The sequence below is a fragment of the Panicum virgatum genome, chromosome 2K (assembly GCF_016808335.1).
Source record: "Panicum virgatum strain AP13 chromosome 2K, P.virgatum_v5, whole genome shotgun sequence".
NCBI lineage: Eukaryota > Viridiplantae > Streptophyta > Magnoliopsida > Poales > Poaceae > Panicum > Panicum virgatum.
Window position 1 is genome coordinate 65,230,996 of NC_053137.1, and position 22,170 is coordinate 65,253,165.

A 22,170-nucleotide genomic window follows, 5' to 3' on the forward strand; every position below is an offset into this window, starting at 1 on the left:
CCTATGAATACACGTACGCAAATCCTATCCATATGGGCATCTTCGAAGACTGAGCCGGTAAATCCTCGAGATTGGCGAAGTCACCATAGGCGTCACGCTATCGACGGAAACATCGTCTACCACTTAATACAGAACGCCGTTAAATCCCAGAATATTCGCTCCCATGAAGAGTCGAACACGGGACCTCAGGTGCTACCAAGACTCTTATAACCACTAGGCTTTAGACTCTTTCGCAGTGATAGATGTTACTTTCGTGCCAATGCACAACTCGTTGGACCTCTTCGGAGGGGGGGGGGTACTCGAATCAAAGGAATGGTTATACAATTACTGCTAACCAAGTTGTACGCTTCCCTCTGGCTGGCAGCTGGCACAGCCTGACCGACCGTGAAACATGAGTGCTTTTGTTTAATGTTCCCTGAGGAGTGCAGTTAGTTATGTTCTTCAAGTTTCCGCGGATCTGCTTCCTCGTAGCACTCAAGCAGCCTTCGTTTCCTTCACTAATTTAAAAGACAAGACTTTCGAACCGATCCTGCGCTACTACCCGTTACGGCAGGCAGCAGTTGAAGTTTCACCATGTCCATTGCGAGTTCAAAATTTCTTACAGGTTCCAGCTGCTAGCAGGCGTACGTTTTTCACTGCCTGGTTTCACTTCGCCCTGTTCGTCGGTTCAGCAAACCCGGGTACCAGGCCGCACCGGACCCAGATGGTCCCGACGTCCCGGTCCCCCGCGCGGGTTGGAACCAGACCAGTGAGAACCCACGATAGAAGCCGTGCTCTGCTTGGTTTGCGGTGTGAACCCGTGAACCGGGAAAAAAAGGAAGGCTGTGGCTGCGTGTGGAGGACGTCTGCTGCTACGGTGCCACGGCGGACGGCTGCGGCGACGGCGGCGGACGGCTGCTGCTGCGGCGATGACGACGGATGGCATGGCGGCGGACGGCGTGGCGGCGGGCCTCGGCTGCGTGGGACGGCGGCGGACGGTGCAACGGCGGGCGTCGGCTACGTCGGACGGTGCAACAGCGGGCGTCGGCTACGTGGGACGGCTGCTGCGGTCCAGCTGTGGCCTATAATACGCGGATACTTCACAAAACTCATGTACCGGTATCGGATACTATATCGGATACCCGTACTCCACGAATACTCCCGGATACGTATCCCGTAAGTATCGGATACTTGTGGGACACCTGTGGATACCTGTCCGATACCTTCAAACCCTAACAACACCACTCAATCGCTTCGTATAAAGGTCCTCCGTTCAGCTGTGTCACCCTCTCATCCCCACTCGCGCAGCCGCAGGCCCGCAGCAGCCTCGCACAGAACAGACGAACATGTAAGATGTAAGATAAGGTTGGTTCTTTTTTCTTTTGCCCCTTCTCTTTTCTAATAATTATAGAACATATGAATATATGAGTTTATGACGCATTATAGTCCTTAGAACTTATATTTTCTCACATTCTAGTTCATGAAACTTTTATTTATTTTTATTTTTTATATATATTGGTGTATCCGCGTATCATTGTTTTTAGAAAAATAGCGTATCGGAGTATCCCCGTATCGCGTACCGATATCCGTATCCGCATATCCGGGCAACATACGCTGTGGCGGACGGCTGCGACGCCCGGCGGTCAGGACAAAGATGCTGCGCGACGGCCTTGCTGGCCTCGAGCGGAGGCTGCGCAGTGGCGGAGCTGGACAAGAAATCCAGGGGGGCCGGTCGTCCATTGAACATGAACAACGATTGTGTTTTGATTACGAAAAAATGCTAATTCACACCGTATTCTAATAATTTGCAGAACCATGTACAAATATATTATGGAACTGATTGTTCATACAAAAGATTGTTGGCAAAAGGGTCAATATAACTTACTTTAGTCTTTGAATCTAACCGCACGCTCCTTAACTGCATTGAAATCATCGATAATTGAATCCATTGTGATTTTAATTGCTATCTCTTTCTCAATATAGAGCACCAAGCAATCTCTTAGAAATCCATCTTCCATTTTATTCTGATATGGGCCAAGCATAACATATATTCTGCGAGCTCGATCTTGTTCATCAACAGGATAGTCCCAAATTTGACCTCGTAAACCAGGATCGCGTTCCACAATCAAAACACTACCATCTGAATTTAATTTCGGAACTTTGGGTGCAGGTGTCGCTTCATCATGTAATACAATTGGAGCTGCTACTGGAGTTTCATCTAATTGAGAAATTTGATCAACCAAACCATCTTCCCTGCCCCCTTCAGTAGGCACCTTCTTGTAGAAAGAAAAAAGTGTCTTTCTTTTTGGTTTTGCTTTGGTTTCCTGAAACGATTACTCCCAATCAGTTTCCACAAATCAGTCTATAATTCCTATTGCTATAACAAACCTCAATTTCAGCTTTTCCCATACAGAAATAAGATTTAAGGTTCAGGAGAATAACTAGGGCGAGCAGCCTTACATTCGTTTGCTGGGCGCAAGGCTCTGGAGCAGCAGGTGGGCAGGTTCACGACGATCTCGTCCGTCTCCGGCGACGGCGACCCGGGGCTGCCGTCCATCCTCGGCGCGAGCGGCGATCTCGCTGGAGCAGGTGAGCCGGCCGCCGGCGCCGTCGCGTCACTGGTGCCTGGTTCGAGTCGAAGCCAGGACGAGCGCTGCGAAGGGCGAACGCGTTTTCTTCTGTTGGCTGCGTCCGATTTATTTTCTTGGGCTGTTTGGTTGATCGTTGCAGGCTGCAGGCGGTTGGGTTTCGTAGCTGGGCTGCTGGGCTTCGTAGCTGGGCTAGAATGAAGAGGGGGTCCTCTGCGAAATTTCAGAAGTTAGGGGGGGCCATGGCCCCTGCCGGCCCCCCCCCCAGCTCCGCCGTTGAGGCTGCGCTCCCTGCTGAGGCATGCTTGCCTGTAGGCCGCCGTAGTCTCTCACGTGGGTGCATGTCTGCTTGTAAACTGGTGTGTTAACCCGTGAAACCATCTACCCAAACCAAACCAAACCAAACCAAGGTATTAATTAAGCCGTCAGAAACCGTTCAAATCCAGCCCGCACCGGACCGATGTTTTTATCTTGGCTTGGGTTGGAAACAAACCAGAAACCGGTAAACTCAAACCATGAACAGGGCGAGTTTCACTAGCTAGGACCTTACAAGCTCGGCCCCGTCGACGTGTCCTTGTGTTGAAGGCCAACTGTCTACGCGACTATCCCGTGCCGCATGCGGACTCGGCGCACGTTCCCGACGCGGTCACGACGTCCTCTCCACGGCGCGCTCTGCGGATCACGTTCCCGACGCGGTCGCCACGTCCTCACCTTGGCGCGCTCTGCGGATCACCCAAGACTCGGACGCACACGCCCACGACTCCGTTCTTCCTGGAACGCCAGCGCGTCCTGTAATCTAGGGTAGTTTTGATCCCTTCATTGAGTTGGATGTATATATAGGCTATGCCGGTGATCAATGGAAACTACGGTTGATCCAGTTCCACTCTACATGGTATCAGTTAGCGCTTGATCCTACTTACCCGCTTCTGCCTTCCTCCAGCGCCGCCATGGCACACTCGCCGGCGCGCTCCTCCTCCTCCTCCTCTGATGCTTCCGACCTCCTCGACATTCCCCAACCTGCCTCCCTCGCCGTGGTTCAGACGGTGAACATCCGCAACCATGTCCCTGTTCTCCTCGATCTCCTTGACTCCAACTACAGTCAATGGCGTTGCCTCCTGGAGTCTGTTCTTGGCAAGTTCGGTCTCCTCGGCCACGTTCGTTCTCCGCCGCCCCTTGCCGATCGTGACGCCGAATGGCGTCAGGTCGACTACGCCATCGTCAACTGGCTCTACACAACCGTCAACCAGGGCGTCTTCGACCTCATCTACAAGCCCGATGCCTCCGCGTTCACCATCTGATCGGACATCGAAGGTCTCTTCCGCGACAACGAGATGCACCGTGCTGTCATCCTTGAGGCTGACTTCTGCAGCGTCGTCCAAGGCGATCTCAGCATCGACGCCTACTGCACCAAGCTGAAGAAGCTCTCCGACAAACTACGCGACGTTGGTCATCCCGTCTCCGAGCCCAGCCAGGTGTTGAACCTCCTCCGCGGACTGAACCCCAAGTACCGCTACGTCAAGCCGGTGCTCACCTCCAAGCCTCACACCTTCATGAGTGCCCGCTCCTACCTGCTGCTCGAGGAGATCCAACTTCAGCACGAAGACAACACGGCCGCCGGTCAGCGCGTTCCTCGCCAACCACGGTGGCTCCACAGGATCTGCCGCCCCCGCCGCTCACGGCGGGTCCTTCAGCTCTGGCGGCTCTTCTTCTGGTGCGTCCGCCTCCTCCAACCCCGACGCTGGTGGCAACCGCGGCTCCAAGCCCAAGAACAAGCGCCGCGGTCGTGCACCGAGCGCCGGCTCGTCCTCCTCCGGCAACACGAGCGCCGCACCCCAGCGGCCACAGGTGCCGTGGACGGCCAACTACAACCCGTGGACCGGGCTTGTTCAAGCCTGGCCCATGCCGTTCCTCGTCCTCCGGCTCAACAGGCCATGGTGGCACAGCATCCGGCTCCTCCAACGCCCAATGCTGCACACTATGGGGCGTCTGCATGGGACAACAACGCCCTCTACGCAGCCCTGAACACTGCCGGCGTCGCCACTCAGCCACCCAGCTCCGCTGATTGGTACTTCGACACCGGCGCCTCCTCCCACATGTCCAGTGGTTCCGGTATCTCTCCTTCTTCTCTGACTCCCTTTCAATCCTTCGTTACTGTTGGGAACGGTGCTCGGCTTCCCGTTACTCATACGGCTGCCGGCACTATCCCTACCTCCTCTACCCCTCTTCATCTGCATAATGTTCTTGTCACTCCCTCTCTATTTAAGAATCTTATTTCCGTTAGTCAACTAACTCGTGACAACAACTTTTCCATTGAATTTGACCCTGCCGGTTTTTCAATCAAGGATCTTCCAACCCAAACGGTGACGCTCCGATGTGACAGCCCAGGTGATCTCTACCCTCTATGGCTGCCTCTCCACCAAGCTCTCTCTGCATCTTCTTCGGCGTCGATCGAGCTTTGGCACAACCGTCTTGGGCACCCTGGCTCAACCACTTTGCATCAGGTCCTTCATAGTTTGGATTTCCACTGTAATAAATCGGCAGCGCATTCTTGTCACCATTGCAGTGTTGGCAAGCATGCTCGCCTTCCTTTCCAGCATTCAGACACACCTGCATATTTCCCTTTTCAACTTGTGCATTCTGATGTGTGGACATCGCCTGTTTACAGTCATTCCGGTTACAAATACTATGTTGTGTTCATTGATGCTTACACTCATTATATTTGGACTTACCCGGTTCGACAAAAGTCTGATGTTCCTCATGTCATCCGTGCCTTCTTTGCGTATGTAACCACACAATTCCGGCTTCCCATCGTCGCTTTTCAGTCCGACAACGGCACTGAATATGACAACGTTGCCTTGCGCTCCTTCTTCTCGGCTCAGGGCACGGCGTTCCGCCTCTCCTGTCCATACACTTCCCAGCAAAACGGCAAGGCAGAGAGGATTTTGCGCACCATTAACAACTGTATACGTACTTTGCTTCTTCACAGTGCAGCTCCCCTCTCCTTTTGGGCTGAAGCTCTGAACACGGCGACGTACCTCATCAACCGGCGTCCCTGTCGCGCCACCGGGCAGATCACGCCGCACCATCTGCTTCTTGGTGATCCCCCGCGCTATGATGAACTCCGCGTTTTCGGCTGTCTCTGCTACCCCAACACCACGGCCACGTCGCCTCACAAGCTCAGTCCCCGCTCGGTGGCTTGCGTCTTCCTCGGCTACCCCAGCGATCACCGCGGCTATCGCTGCTACGATGTCGTCACCGGTCGCGTCTACATGTCTCGGCACGTCACGTTCGTGGAACACGCCTTCCCGTTCCGTGAATCGCCTGCGAGGTCACGATAGCCCTCGCCCTTTCCGACCTCTGCCGACGACGATACACTGCTACCAGTGCACGCCACGCCTGCCTACGTCGCGCCACGCCACCAGCCATCCACGCCACTGCCGCCGCCGTCGCCAGCTGCTGCACCAAGCTCCTCTGCAACGCTAACACCTGTGGGAGCTTCACCCGACGTCACGTCCGCTCCTCCACCTCCTCGCCAGCACACCATGGTGACACGCGCGCGCGACGGCATCTTCAAGCCCAACCCCAAGTACGCGCTCACCGGCACGTCGCCAGTATCTGTTGTCCCTCAGTCGGTTCGTGTGGCTCTTCGTGACCCGCACTGGCGCGACGCCATGCAACAGGAGTTCGACGCTCTTCTACGCAACAAAACGTGGACTCTTGTTCCGCGTCCTCCTGACGCCCGCGTCCTCTCTGGCAAGTGGGTGTGGAAGATCAAGACGGGGTCCGACGGCACGTTCGAGCGTTGCAAAGCTCGTTGGGTTGTGCGCGGTGATCGTCAGCAACCGGAGATCGACTTCGGTGAAACTTTCTCCCCAGTTGTGAAACCGGCCACCATTCACACCGTCCTCACCATCATCGCCTCCAAGAACTGGCCAGCACACCAACTCGAAGGATCAAATGCGTTCCTCCACGGCAACATTCAAGAGCGCGTCTACTGCCAGCAGCCGCCTGGCTTCGCCGATCCTGCGCGCCCTAACGATGTCTGCCTGCTCTCCCGCTCGCTCTACGGCCTTCGCCAAGCACCTCGAGCATGGTTCCAACGCTTCGTCGAGCACGCGCTGTCCATCGGCTTCAGGCAAACACGCACTGACAGCTCCTTGTTCGTCTACAAACGCGGGAACGCCATGGCGTATCTTCTCCTCTACGTCGACGACATGATCCTGTCGGCGTCATCGCAGGAACTCCTTCAGCACATCGTGCGTACCTTGCAGTCCGCATTTGCTGTCAAGGACATGGGGCCCGTGAGCTACTTCCTCGGCATCGACGTTCAGCGCAATCGCGAGGGCTTCTTGCTCTCTCAGTCCTCCTACGCCCTCGACGTCCTCGATCGGGCCGGGATGTCCAACTGCAAGCCTGTCGCGACGCCGGCCGAGACTTCCTCCAAGGCCTCAAGCTCAGATGGTGTGCCGCTAAGAAAGACCGATGCGTCCTGGTACCGCAGCATGGCAGGGGCGCTCCAGTACCTCACTCTGACGCGGCCGGACATTGCATATGCTGTGCAGCAAGCTTGCTTGCATATGCATGCTCCCACCGTGGCGCACTCCGCACTTCTCAAGCGCATCCTCCGCTACATCAAGGGGACTTCGTCGCTCGGCCTCCAGCTCCTGGCGTCATCTTCTCCAACAATCACCGCGTACACCGACGCGGACTGGGCCGTCTGCCCAGACACGCGACGTTCCACGTCGGGCTTCGCTGTCTTCCTCGGCGACTCGTTGGTCTCGTGGTCCTTAAAACGCCAGACGACTGTGTCCCGTTCGAGCGCGGAGGCGGATCATCGCGGGGTGGCAAACGCTGTGTCCAAGTGCACATGGCTTCGGCAACTACTACGGGAGCTCTACTGCAACGCTACACAGGCTACCATAGCCTACTGCGACAACGTCTCCAGCGTGTACATGTCGCGCAATCCAGTCCATCACCGGCGCACGAAACACATCGAAATCGACATCCACTTCGTTCGGGAGAAGGTGGCGATCGGTGAGCTTCGCGTTCTCCAGATTCCCAGCGCCAGACAGTTTGCGGACATCTTTACAAAGGGTCTGCCGACGACACTCTTCGAGGACTTCCGTTCCTGTCTCTGCGTCGGATCGCGAAGCTGAGACTGCAGTGGGGTGTTGAAGCCCAACTGTCTACGCGACTATCCCGTGCCGCATGCGGACTCAGCGCACGTTCCCGATGCGGTCACGACGTCCTCTCCACGGCGCGCTCTGCGGATCACGTTCCCGACGCGGTCGCCACGTCCTCGCCTCGGCGCGCTCTGCGGATCACCAAGACTCGGACGCACACGCCCACGACTTCGTTCTTCCTGGAACGCCAGCGCGTCCTGTAATCTAGGGTAGTTTTGATCCCTTCATTGAGTTGGATGTATATATAGGCTATGCCGGTGATCAATGGAAACTACGGTTGATCCAGTTCCACTCTACACCTTGGATGTCAAGCTAGCATCACAAAATATAACCAGCCAGAATGAAACGTAATAACGAACCCTAAGCTAGCTAGCTAAATTCAGCCGGAGGGCGGCGCCACCGATCGATCCGTCCTATGGATGGATCTGTCCGCGCTGGCCGTCGATGCCGGACAGCTCGGCGCACGCGGCCGGGGAACCTTCGGATCCGATACCCGCCCCGGCCCCTTGGCATCTTGGCAGACGCAGGCCACGTGCCGGGAGCCCGGTGGCCCGCTCGCCGCCTCGTCTTTATAAGCCGGCGGCCGGGAGAGCTCAGCTCATCGCACTCAAGCTCAGCCGCTGCAACTTGCTCGCTCGATCTGGGCTCTATCTGATATTTTCTCCCCTCTTCCTCCTACTCGGCGGCCGAGATAAAAGAGATCGACCGAGAAGATGTCGGACGGCACGGCGACCTGCATCGACATCATCCTCGCCATCATCCTGCCGCCGCTCGGGGTCTTCTTCAAGTTCGGCTGCGGGGTAAGTCTCCATTCGTCTTCCTTTGCTGATTCGCAGCCGGCCGGCGTGCTCGCATCGCATGCATGATACTGTGCTCTGGTTTACCATTTGTTTAAGACTCTGTGTTTAAGGCGGCTGATGACTCTGTATCTTGCAGGTTGAGTTCTGGATCTGCCTCGTCCTCACCTTCTTCGGCTACCTCCCCGGCATCATCTACGCCGTCTGGGCCATCACCAAGTAGAAGATCGACATCTTCTTCATTCGAGGTACTATTATGCAGGCACGCGCCAGCTTCTTCGATCAACAGCTTGTTACTGAAAGTGTTCATGTAGATGAAGTAGCTAGGAATTGAATTACGTATAGACTAGCTAGAGTGCTGCAAAAAGAAAAGCACCATATATACCTTCCAAAGCAAGTGAATTTTGCAGTGAAGAACAAACATACAGCATGTTGGTCAGGATTAATTTCGGTTAATCTTGTGTCAGCAGCTAGCAGTAACTAACACTCGATCTTTTTTTTGTTGCTTTTTTTAACTTTTTTTTGTTGCTTTTGAGCAGGTGATAATGTGGGACCTCAAGCGCGTGATTATTCTGGTGTAATCTGCTAGCTGCAGCTATTTGAGACGTTGTAATTTTTTTTTCTTCTAGTAGTTTCTGGTTTTCCTTGTTTCTTTTGCTTTGGGCGCGGCGTATAGTGGCGCACCGTGCTGGGCGCGTCGTACGTCGGCCTGGTGTTATTGCTCTGTATCGTCCAGTTCCTCTGCGCATTTCCGTCCCTGTACTTTGATTAATTAATTGATTCGTCCTTAATTTCTTCGGTGGAAGAAAATCGAATCCCCTACTGGACTCAACCTCACTGGACTGTTTGAGTAATGACATTACCAATTTCCCCCTTTGTTTTTCAAAGCCGGCCATTAATATTGTTAATTTGGTGAGCTAGCCTAGCATCTCGGGAGGAAGGGTAGCTTAGCTGTCCACGTTTCCAACGGAACGGACCTGCTGTCCGATCGAACGGATCGCGGAGAGAAAAACCGTGGGCGCTTGTATATCTTGTCGCGTTTGCAGCGGGAGGGTGGTGGTGGTCCGCTGTCGAGCCTTCTGTTTGGTCGCACATCGAGCACCTCAATATTTTAGCCATCCGTATCTTGTACTTTGTTCTCTCTGTTTTTTTTTTTTTTGCATGCGATGCTAGCACAGTAGCACAACTCACAAAATGCCGTGGTCAGTGCTCTGAGAAGTCAGATGCTGGCATTGTTTTTTTTTCTGCAGAAGCTCGTGCGGAGGGAATCGGTGCCAGCGATGGGCAGATACTGCCATACAGTGGAGGGAAATTAAAATGAGCGGCGAGGGTGCCTGCACAATGCAGGCTCACGAGTCACGATTCCCAGCATCCGCGGGGGGGGGGACGGAACATCGCCAGTTCACCACCTGGGCCGTGGTGACGGTCGGTTTCGGCTCCCCGTGGTTGGATTTCGCTTTCTTGTATTGTGGGAGCGGATCCCAGCAGACAAGACAAGACCAGCTCACTGTCGAGAGCGACCGTCCATCAGCCAGCCTACGACGGCGCCAAACATCGTCGTCCCACGCAGTGGCGGATCCATTGTTTATGGGGTCAATCGAGGCTGTACCCGGCCCGCCAGGGGAATCCATCCATCCGAATCCCCGCGTGACACCCCACTAGGGATGCAAGTGGGAACCCAAATGGTATTTTATGGGTCAACTAAATAATTACGATGGCATGATATTTTAATTTATTTTTTCTCCTAAATTAATTACGCACAATGTCATCCTAATTCATTTTATTAAAATTTTGGGTCGACCCAATAACTCAAAATAAATATAACTTGCATCCCTGCGCCCCACAGTGCCGAACCGGTAGCGAATCGCCGGCGAGTCTCTTTCTCCGGCGCCGCATGCTCCAACGTAGGAGAAGAGCGAGGCAGCTTGATTGCCTGAATGCCCTAAAGGCCTGAAACTCCGAGCATCGAGCTCCCCTATGGGCTATGGGGCCGGCGGCCAACGGAACGGAGGGCGCTGTCTGCACGAGAGCCCATCAGAGCTGGCCGGCCCAGCAGTGTAAATGGTTGTAAACTGGGAATGAGAGTGGGATCTCTGCTGGCTGGGACGCTGCTGACTGCTGTGATTTCCCACTGCAGGGAGTACCACAAGGCCATCCAAGGATTCAGGCACAAGCAATATGGGCAATCCAGTTCGCGATCAGCACCTCAGGCATCCCTTATGTTTTGGACCAAACTAAAGCATCCCTCAACAACAGCGAATAGTATCTCCCATGTCACGACCCCAAATATAAAAACATGCTTAACACTTAAACAATATCATCATAAGCATCATTAAGGCATAAAGGAGCATCATGTGCATGTGTGTTGTGTTTTGAATTTAATTTTGTGTATGTATGAATATGTGCTTATTAAGAAAGTTCAAATTTTGTTGTGCAACTTGGACTCCAAAAATTTTATTTAAATACTAGATTTTAAATGTTGATTTAAAAATATTTTTTCAAGATTTTATGACTTTTGAACCGAGCCACAAAATTCAAGGAAATTTCAAAAATAGTCTCTTTATTCTTTTTTCCGCGACCAAATTACAAAAGATTTTTGAGTGATTCTTGTTGCATTGTGTTCTTGGTGATTTTATCTATCTCTAGTAAAAATTTGGTGAATTTTTGAGCTCGGGAACACCTTCGTTTCGAATTTCAAACTTGTTTTCTTTCTTTTCCTCGCCCGGGCCCATCCGTCAGCTTCTCTATCTCGAATTTTTTTATTTTTAACCTATTTTTTAATTTTATTTTAAAATAACCCACCTGGATATATATTTGCAGATCTAACCCTTTTGGTCGCGCCACATGCATTGGCGTGACAAGATGTGCCATGTTGGCACGCTTCGGAGCACTCGGAAGGGGTCTGCCAGCTCATATTCCACGTGTCAACTTCGTCACGCCACTCCCACCGGCGTGACAGTACAGCCTTGGTCTGACTTTAGAAAAATCATATCTTTTTCATACAAACTCGGATGGAGATGATTTTTATACGAAAATTATAGCTCTCAACGAGATCTACAACTTTGTAGTTTTGAATTTTTTCATTTGAAGTCATTAAGATGGTTAAATAATTGATTTAAACTTTTGACAGCATATTAAGCACTTTACCTCTATCGGATTATCTCTAACTTGACATGTTTATCATGGTTCTACAAATTAAGTTCTATATAATGTTTGATATATGAAATAATATGGACTAAATAATAATAGTTCCATAAGAGATACAATGAGAAATCAAACTATATCATCCTTGTGTATGAAATATAATGCAACACCCTAGATATTAATTATAGCTATAAGCTAGATCAAGTATTTTTTTTGAAAGATTAAGATCTGAAAATATGATAACAGTTTGAAAAAGATACAAATGTGTAAGTTTTATACTAGTAATTAAGTGGTTTTGATGAAATGATTACTTTGTTGTTCTCCATCTTATGACCTTCTTTTCACTGTATCTCTTTTGGTCAGCGCAACACTTATCTATTGCACTGCTTGGTTTGGCTAGTCAAGATCATCGCTCAAGGTGGCTCCATGGTCCCACCACTCTAGATATATATTATATTAACAAGCAAGTGTTGTTATAGAAAAAAAGATAACCACCACGTTCGTCGAGAGGGTCTAGAAATTTATACATTAATATAAAAAGGAGAAGAATTTACACAATTGGATTTTACAAAGAACTAATGATCTAAACTGACTCAAGAGGCCATATCATATACAATTGAAAAATATCTAATTTCATAATTAAAAAATTAAAATATAATTATAGAATCCATGCCGAATACAAAAATTCGTCAGACTTTCCCACCCAATCAAGACTACGCCGTATGACACGTCTAATGGGGATCAAAACAGGTTGATCCTGATAGATGGAAGTAAAATGATGGGGCATTATGATGGGGTCAAAACAACATAATATATGGATGCAAAAGAATGACACAATTATTGATTGTTTTATATGCTTATTTGTATATGGGCTTCCAACAACGTCAGGGACCGCAAGAAATTCGGCACAATGGTAGTAGAGAAGTCTCCATACAAGTGGTGGTGGCAAAACGGTTGTACATATGCACATATAACTTTGGAGTTGATTTGTACAAAATAGATATAATGTATATGCATGTAATTTGATAGGCAATGTGAAAATATATATAATAAGACTTAGTGATGTATAGTGGTTGAAGAACAAACTCTAGGATAACAAACAAAATAGCCTGCTACAACAAAGTATTTATAATAAAAAAACAAAACGTAGCAAAACTAGCCACGCTATTAGCATGGACCAACTCACAAGTTAAAGCTATAATTAATAATACCTAGAGTGTTGCATTATATTCCGTACTCAATGTTGATATAGTTTGATTTCTCATTGTATCTCTTATCGAACTATTATTATTTAGTTCATATTATTTCATATATCAAACATTATATAGAACTTAATTTGTAGAACCATGATAAACATGTCAAGTTAAAGATGGTCCGATAGAGGTAAAGTGCTTAATATGCTGTCAAAAGTATAAATCAATTATTTAACCATCTTAATGACTTCAAATAAAAAAAACTCAAAACTACAAAGTTGTAGATCTCGTTGAGAGCTACAATTTTTGTATAAAAACCATCTCCATCTGAGTTCGTATGAAAAAGATATAATTTTTCTAAAGTCAGACCTTGTCACGCCAGCGGGGGTGGCGTGACAAGGCTATACTGTCACGCCGGTGGGAGTGGCGTGACAAGGTTGATACGTGGAATATGAGCTGGCAGACCCCTTCCGAGCGCTCCGAAGCGTACCAACGTGGCACATCTTGTCACTCCAATGCATGTGGCGCGACAGCGTGTTTTTGTCACGCCACGCAGACCGGCGCGACCAAAAGGGTTAGATATGCAAATATATATATGAGTGAGTTATTTTTAAAATAAAATTGAAAAATAGGTTAAAAATAAAAAAAAATATTCCCCCATCTCCTCCTCTCTCTGTTCTGCTTGGCGCGCCGCACGCGTCACCGCCGCTGGCCATCCTCGCGCCACGCGCCGGCCATCCTCGTTCCGCATGCATCCTTATCTGCACCGAGTCCGCCCCTCGCCCTCTCCTTATCCACGCCCGACACCTTCTTTCCACTTCCCCAAACCCTAGCCCTCCATTGCCGCCGCCTGGAGCTCGGTCGCCGCCGTGATTCGTCGTCTCCGGTGAGCGCCGCCTCGATTCCTCGCATGAGGAGCTTCCTCACGTCCTCATCCTTCGTTTCCCTTTCTTACCCGGCCCCCTCCCTTGCCGTGCAGGGCTGCCGGCGTCGCCCTCCGTCCGCCGCTGCCCAACGCCGCCGCGCCGCACGTCCGTCGACGCTCCTCGCCTGCGCCGCCGCCGGTGAGGCTCACCGCCGTTCCCTCCACCCCGTGGACGCCTTCCCTTCCCCGCTCTAGCCCTGCCTCGCTGCGCCGCCTTGCGCCCGCCGCCGCAGGCCGCCGTGGCCGCGCGCGTGCGCGCGAGCACCGCGCGACGCGTGCGCCGTGGCCGCGCCCACGCCACGGTCAAGGCCCGGCCTCGCTTTGACCCGTCCTGGGTGGGCCGCTGACCCGTGGGGTCCGTTGTCAGCCCCTGGGCTGGGCGACCCCGGGTGCACCTAGCGTTTTCGACGAGTTTTATTGAGCAGCAATCTTGCAAAATTTGTAGAAATTCGTGTATTGCTCCGAAAAATATGAAACTTATTTTGTTGCATTCGTATCGCTGAGATCTACTTAGGAAAAATGTTGTTTTACATGTTATATCGTTGTAGATTTATATATAGTTTTATCTTGCAAAAGTGATTTTAATGCTTAGTTATTTGAGTATTGCTCAAAAAATATCAAACCAAATTTTGGTAGACTCCTCATGAAGTGTAATTTCCAGTGGTGCAACTTTCTCATATGTTTCCTTGCTGTTTGTTAGGGTTTTATCTCGATTTCTTGCTTGCTGTCCAAAATGTGGTTTATTGCATAACTTTTTGCTGGAAAGTGACAAAATGGTGAAACTAGTTTTGTTAACTTTGTTTTCATGCCTAGTATCTATGATAATTTTCATGAATTTGTTTAGTAAAGTTTGCATGCCTTTTCTGTTTTATCTTGTTTAGAGTAGCCGAAAATTGACATATTTATGCTTAATTCTAGAAAAATCCTTTTGCTGCAAATCCAATTTCCATGAGTTCCTTGTAATTGCATCTACATGCTCGATTTAATTTGTGATTTATGCTTGTTGTGTAAGTTCATTTCTTGGTTCTTGCTCTAGCTTCTTCGTTCGCGTTGAGGGATCGTTGTCATCGCGTGTGTTACGTTTGTGCATCATCGCATTGTGACATTCTTTGTTCATGCCATATCACTCGTGCATAAGCATAGCATCATGCTAATGCATGCATCTCATTTAATGCATAGCATTTCTTGCACAATCATGGCATCATGCTAATTCTGGCATTTCATTCATGCATTATAGTGACTGAATCGTCGGAGGTCGAACCTGTGGAGCCCACCGAGACCGTTGAGCCTGAACCCGGAGTCCAGTTCGTGGTCGAGCCCGAAGCTAACCAAAGAAAGCAGCTAAGCATGAATCCTTGCTTCTATTTAAGCAAGTGTTGTTATAGAAAAAAAGAGAACCACCACGTTCGTCGAGATGGTCTAGAAATTTATACATTAATCTAAAAAGGAGAAGGATTTACACAATTGGATTTTATGAAGAACTAATGATCTAAGTTGACTCAAGAGGCCATATCATATACAATTGAAAAATATCTAATTTCATAATTAAAAAATTAAAAAAATTAGAATATAATTATAGAATCCATGCCGAATACAAAAATTCATCAGACTTTCCCACCCAATCAAGACTACGCCGTATGACACGTCTAATGGGGATCAAAACAGGTTGATCCTGATAGATGGAAGTAAAATGATGGGGCATTATGATGGGGTCAAAACAACATAATATATGGATGCAAAAGAATGACACAATTATTTATTGTTTTATATGCTTATTTGTATATGGGCTTCCAACAATGTCAGGGACCGCAAGAAATTCGGCACAACGGTAGTAGAGAAGTCTCCATACAGGTGGTGGTGGCAAAACGGTTGTACATATGCACATGTAACTTTGGAGTTGATTTGTACAAAATAGATATAATGTATATGCACGTAATTTGATAGGCAATGTGAAAATATGTATAATAAGACTTAGTGATGTATAGTGGTTGAAGAACAAACTCTAGGGGAACAAACAAAATAGCCTGCTACAACAAAGTATTTATAATAAAAAAACAAAACGTAGCAAAACTAGCCACGCTATTAGCATGGACCAACTCACAAGTTAAAGCTATAATTAGTAATACCTAGAGTGTTGCATTATATTCCGTACTCAATGTTGATATAGTTTGATTTCTCATTGTATCTCTTATGGAACTATTATTATTTAGTCCATATTATTTCATATATCAAATATTATATAGAACTTAATTTGTAGAACCATGATAAACATGTCAAGTTAGAGATGGTCCGATAGAGGTAAAGTGCTTAATATGCTGTCAAAAATTTAAATCAATTATTTAACCATCTTAAAGACTTCAAATTAAAAAACTCAAAACTACAAAGTTGTAGATCTCGTTGAGAGCTACAATTTTTTTTATAAAAACCATCTCCATCTGAGTTTGTATGAAAAAGATATAATTTTTCTAAAGTCAGACCTTGTCACGCCAGCGGGGGTGGCGTGACAAGGCTATACTGTCATGCCGGTGGGAGTGGCATGACAATGTTGATACGTGGAATATGAGCTGGCAGACCCCTTCCGAGCGCTCCGAAGCGCACCAACGTGGCACATCTTGTCACTCCAATGCATGTGGCGCGACAGCGTGTTTTTGTCATGCCACGCAGACCGGCGCGACCAAAAGGGTTAGATATGCAAATATATATCTGGGTGAGCTATTTTTAAAATAAAATTGAAAAATAGGTTAAAAATAAAAAAATATTCCCCCATCTCCTCCTCTCTCTGTTCTGCTTGGCGCGCCGCACGCGTCACCGCCGCCGGCCATCCTCGCGCCACGCGCTGGCCATCCTAGTTCCGCGTGCATCCTTATCTGCACCGAGTCCGCCCCCTCGCCCTCTCCTTATCCACGCCCGACACCTTCTTTCCACTTCCCCAAACCCTAGCCCTCCATTGCCGCCGCCTGGAGCTCGGTCGCCGCCGTGATTCGTCGTCTCCGGTGAGCGCCGCCTCGATTCCTCGCATGAGGAGCTTCCTCACATCCTCATCCTTCGTTTCCCTTTCTTACCCGGCCCCCTCCCTTGCCATGCAGGGCTGCCGGCGTCGCCCTCCGTCCGCCGCTGCCCAACACCGCCGCGCCGCCCGTCCGTCGACGCTCCTCGCCTGCGCCACCGCCGGTGAGGCTCACAGCCGTTCCCTCCACCCCGTGGACGCTTTCCCTTCCCCGCTCTGCCCTGCCTCGCTGCGCCGCCTTGCGCCCGCCGCCGCAGGCCGCCGTGGCCGCGCGCGTGCGCGCGAGCACCGCGCGACGCGCGCGCCGTGGCCGCGCCCACGCCGCGGTCAAGGCCCGGCCTCGCTTTGACCCATACTGGGTGGGCCGCTGACCCGTGGGGTCCGTTGTCAGTCCCTGGGCTGGGCGACCCCAAGTGCACCTAGCGTTTTCGACGAGTTTTATTGAGCAGCAATCTTGCAAAATGCGTAGAAATTCGTGTATAGCTCCGAAAAATACAAAACTTGTTTTGTTGCGTTCGTATCGCTGAGATATACTTAGGAAAAATGTTGTTTTACATGTTATCTCGTTGTAGATTTATCTATAGTTTTATCTTTGAAAAGTGATTTTAATGCTTAGTTATTTGAGTATTGCTCAAAAAATATCAAACCAAATTTTGGTAGACTCCTCATGAAGTGTAATTTCCAGTGGTGCAACTTTCTCATATGTTTCCTTGCTGTTTGTTAGGGTTTTATCTCGATTTCTTGCTTGCTGTCCAAAATGTGGTTTATTGCATAACTTTTTGCTGGAAAGTGACAAAATGGTGAAACTAGTTTTGTTAACTTTGTTTTCATGCCTAGTATCTATGATAATTTTCTTGAATTTGTTTAGTAAAGTTTGCATGACTTTTCTGTTTTATCTTGTTTAGAGTAGCCGAAAATTGACATATTTATGTTTAATTCTAGAAAAATCCTTTTGCTGCAAATCCAATTTCCATGAGTTCCTTGTAATGTCATCTACATGCTCGATTTAATTTGTGATTTATGCTTGTTGTGTAAGTTCATTTCTTGGTTCTTGCTCTAGCTTCTTCGTTCGCGTTGAGGGATCGTTGTCATCGCGTGTGTTACGTTTGTGCATCATCGCATTGTGACATTCTTTGTTCATGCCATATCACTCGTGCATAAGCATAGCATCATGCTAATGCATGCATCTCATTTAATGCATAGCATTTCTTGCACAATCATGGCATCATGCTAATTCTGGCATTTCATTCATGCATTATAGTGACTGAATCGTCGGAGGTCGAACCTGTGGAGCCCACCGAGACCGTTGAGCCTGAATCCAGAGTCCAGTTCGTGGTCGAGCCCGAAGCTAACCAAAGAAAGCAGCTAAGTATGAATCCTTGCTCCTATTTAACCTAATTTAATTAGTTATCTCACCAGGTAATGTTGGGTTATATATAGTATGTATGTATTGCATTCTTGTACCTATCTGCGTGCATTATCCTTTCTTGATTTGTTATCCTTGTTCTTGGCACTAGTTAGTTAGTTAATTACTTAACCTGACTAAATGCTTAGCCCTACTTAGAATATTTATATTGCTCGCTAGACAGGAATAATTTGGAGGATCACATTTACCGGTTATCCTTGATCGCACTGGTTCGGCCTGGTCGTCAGGTCTGGTAGTATCGAGGTTCGAGCGGAATGGTAGGGTCTAGAGAATGAAGTCACATGGGCATAGTCCGCTTGGACCGATTAAGGACCGTCCGTGGATGATGTTAGTTTTGAGCAACTTTCCGTGCTACCACATATCCAAATAATGGTACGGAGGAGCCAATTACCTTCTTTGACTTGATCATTGATGTACAGTCCTAGATACGTGGCTAAGGACTATGCATAGAGGTTTAGAGGTGTCCCCGGGTGGACCTATGTGAGTAGGAATGTTTAGAGATGTCCCCGGTGGAAATTAAGTCTCTACACGTAAGCTAGGTGTGAAAATTTCAATGATCGAGCCTTGTTGGGAACGGTTGACGCGAGTACCCCCTTATCCAACTTTAGCGGGTTGGGTGAGCCGCATGGTCCTTGCGTCGTGTGGGTAAAGTAGTACACCCTTACAAGGTTATAGTCAATTCGAATTGACGCGCTCTCGGTTATGAGCACGCTCTTTATCCCATGAACTCCTCGTAGAGTTGCGGTCATGTTGGAATGGATTTTGGCATCTCGGAAGTAAATATGTTATTCTTAGTATATTCCACTAAAATTTAATGGGGGTTCGGGGAACATTAATCAATTTTGCTAGGTGTTAGTCTAGGGAGCTCGTGCTTATGCAATAATTAATTAACCTTAAAGCTTTTACTTGAGCCTTTGCATGATCCTTATTTATTTAATCGCGTAAGTCTTGCGAGTATCTTTTGTACTCAGGTTGCTTCTAAACCTAGTTGCAGGTGAGCCAGAAGTTGTCGATCGTTGTGGCCGTAATGGTGCCCTTGAGCAAGACGCCATTGCTTTGTTACGCTTTTATCGATTTATCTGCTGCGTAGTTTATCTCCGTGAGAGCATGTAAGTATAATAAATTCTAAGTTCCGGTTTAATTTGATTTTCGTGAGCCCAAGGCTTGTATTGGAAGTTAGCTGAACCCTCCTATATCGAACTTGTAATATTAAATGTGTAAAACTGCTCTTTGTGGATCATCGGCAATGTACTTGCTTGTATAATGGTACGTGTGCTTAATCCTGGGCATGTGTCAAACACATATCGGGACTACCGGATTTGCGGTCGTTTTAGGTGAATTGTATTGATTAAGCATCTCTAAAATGTGGATTAACACGTGACATGTCGAGAGACGGACACGTGTTAACTCTTATCTTAATAGATTAATCAATAATTTCACTTAAACCGAGTGCAAATTGGGCGGTTCTCACATCCCTGATCTATGATTTTCTAGGCCAGTGATTTTGCATGTACAACAATATAGGATAGAGATCCAAGTTCTCATATCATTCAAAGCACTGGCACATTAGAAGCATACTACGACTCCTAGCCAGTGACAATGCCAACAGTAAATGTCAAAATGACAATGACAATCCTAATGATAGACTGCTACTCAGAGCAAACTCCTAGTGGGGGAGTAAATGTCAAAATGCAACAATATGACTAAGAACTGCCACTTGAGCTCTTTAACACAGCAGAGTCATCGCAGTTTGGCAAGCTCAAAAGCTATCGACCTGATGGACCACTAAGCTGGAATGAGAGCAAACCTCATTGCATTTTCTGTACGATGACAGACACAACAATACAACCATCGTTGTGCAAAGAGTTCCAATGAAAACATTGCCACCGCTCCCCTGCAACTACAAAACAGTAGACAACTAGCCATTATAAATTATAGTTGTACCTACTGCGTCTCCTCTGTTTCTCGACTCTTCTTCTTTTTCTTCTCGCTCTTCTCAGCTTCTGCACCATCTCCAGTTTGAGCAGTCTCTGGATCCGCGGCATCACTTCCTTCCTTCCTTCCTTCTTCTTCTTCTTTTCGCTTCCATCCTTGCCGTCAGCCACATCAGCCTTCTCCTCCTTCACTTCCGCCAATCCTGACTCAGCCTTATCTTTCTTTTTCTTCTTCTTCTCACTCTTTTCCCCTTCCACTGTCTCAGCAGCTTCCTCAGTTTTGATCTTCTTAACAGGAACAGAAGCATCAGCATCATCGGTTTCATCACCCTTCTTCCTCTTCTTCTTCTCCTTGACCTCTTCACCGCCCACATCATCCTGTTCTACCTTCACCTTCTCTGGTTTAGGAGAAGCTGCAATGCTGGCAATCGATACATCACCACCAGTGGGAAGCACCACATTCCGAAGCCACTCAGCTGTGGTCTTCTCGTTTGGCTTCCCGTGCTTATCAAGGAGTCTCTCAGCGATCAGCTTTTTCTTCTTGAGAGCCACTGGGCCAAGCCCCCATTTCCTTGGGTATGTGTCTCTGTCCATCACAACCCTCTTGATCTTTGCGACTGCGCCATGGTCGCAAGTCGCCATGACGGCGGTGGTCATCTCAGCAATACCTATAGCAATCGCCTCGCCCTTTGTAGTCATCGGAACAACCTCCTCTCCAGTCTCAATATCATTCTCAAACCGGAGCAACCCAGAGATCATAAGCTTAGCACCATAGCAGATAGCATTCACAGCAGAGTCCTTCACAACAAGCCTCTTGTAGCTAGTAAGCAGCACCTCGAGTGGCATGACGACGCGCCTCAAGTAGGTCTCGTCCTTGTAGTTGTCAAGCGACCACATCGCGTCCATGACATCGTGCATGGTCACCATGTTGTCATGCTCCCCCAGGATACCCGACCGGACACGGCGCAGCTCCTGCATATGCACGCCTACGCCAAGGAGGAGGCCAAGGTGCACACAGAGAGTCCGGACATAGGTGCCTGCCTCGCAGGAGATCCAGAACACCGCGAGGTGGCGCTCGGGGTTATGCTCTAGGAGCTTTCTCTCGTAGATGGTCCACACCCTGAGCTGGCGCTTGACCGCGGAGATGAGCGGCGGGCGCTGGAAGACGGCGCCCGTGAGCTCCTCGAGCGCGCGCGCAACGCGGGCCGTGTCGGGCACGGCGGCGTGGAAGCGCGTGACGCAGACGTACTCCTTCCCGGCGCCCTGCTGCGACTTGACGAGGCGCGTGGCGTGGTTGACACAGACGATGAGGTTGCCGGTGACCTTGGTGTCGAGCGTGCCGCTGTGTCCGGTCTTCTCGGCGCGGATGAGGCGCTTGATCCAGGCCACCACCTCGTGGGAGGACGGGTTGGACGGGTTGTCGAGGTTGATGACGCCGTAGCGTAGGTGCTCGGCGAGGGGGCGCTTCAGCGGCGAGTGGCCGGAGGGGAGCGGGGTGTAGTGGCCTGTGCGGACGTTGAGGCGGTCGTATTTCTTGAGGAGGAGCGGCCAGGTGGAGGTGTCGAGGGACGGCACCAGGGACTGGGGCTTGATTAGGTAGCCATCGGTCTTCTCCTCGGCCTCGGCGAGCGATGGCGGGTCAGTGGCGGCTGCGGCGGCGTCCTTCGACTTGTGCTTCTTCTTCTTGGACTTGGCTTGCTCGGAGGCAGGGGACGCGATGGCCACCGGAGTGGACGACATGGCGGCGGCCGGCGGGATGGGGATTGGGGAATTTGGAGTAGACCTACCTTCTGTTGTCTCGAGGTAGCGAGGGGAAAGAGAGGGTTTAGGGTTTAGGGAGTGGAGAATGGGCCTGGGCCGATCGTGGCACGTGGTGATGGGCTTTTAGCAGGGCCATGCCGGATTGCATGTTGGAAACAAGAAACAAAGCTGATTGTTTAGTTTTTAGCAGGGCCAATGGCCTGGGTTGGTAGAAAAGGTCAACTTATTTTTTC

General features: G+C 49.3%; 1 protein-coding gene, 1 long non-coding RNA gene and 1 pseudogene across 2 annotated transcripts; 1 reads left to right on the top strand and 2 right to left on the bottom strand.

Annotated features, from left to right (window-relative positions):
- Window positions 1-1,777: 1,777 nt before the first annotated feature.
- Window positions 1,778-2,474, bottom strand: LOC120694615. The gene is made up of 2 exons (XR_005683567.1): window positions 2,440-2,474; window positions 1,778-2,303 (listed from the first exon to the last, which is right to left on the bottom strand). It is a non-coding gene; the product is annotated as an uncharacterized LOC120694615 (long non-coding RNA).
- A 5,717-nt stretch (window positions 2,475-8,191) lies between these two features.
- On the top strand, window positions 8,192-9,365 carry LOC120694617 (hydrophobic protein LTI6A). The gene is made up of 3 exons (XM_039977800.1): window positions 8,192-8,550; window positions 8,687-8,795; window positions 9,087-9,365. The coding sequence occupies exons 1-2, from the start codon at window positions 8,464-8,466 to the stop codon at window positions 8,768-8,770; spliced, it is 171 nt and encodes a 56-aa protein (XP_039833734.1). The 5' UTR covers window positions 8,192-8,463; the 3' UTR covers window positions 8,771-8,795; window positions 9,087-9,365.
- Window positions 9,366-20,186: 10,821 nt separating this feature from the next.
- Window positions 20,187-21,916, bottom strand: LOC120696239 (annotated as a pseudogene).
- Between the last annotated feature and the right edge of the window lie 254 nt (window positions 21,917-22,170).

What these genes read in the sequence shown, in the direction of transcription:
- LOC120694617 (XM_039977800.1), top strand. Translation starts at nt 8,464, where the DNA reads ATGTCGGACGGCACGGCGACCTGCATCGACATCATCCTCGCCATCATC. An exon ending in TCTTCAAGTTCGGCTGCGGG is followed by an intron (nt 8,551 to 8,686) that starts GTAAGTCTCCAT and finishes TGTATCTTGCAG; the next exon opens with GTTGAGTTCTGGATCTGCCT.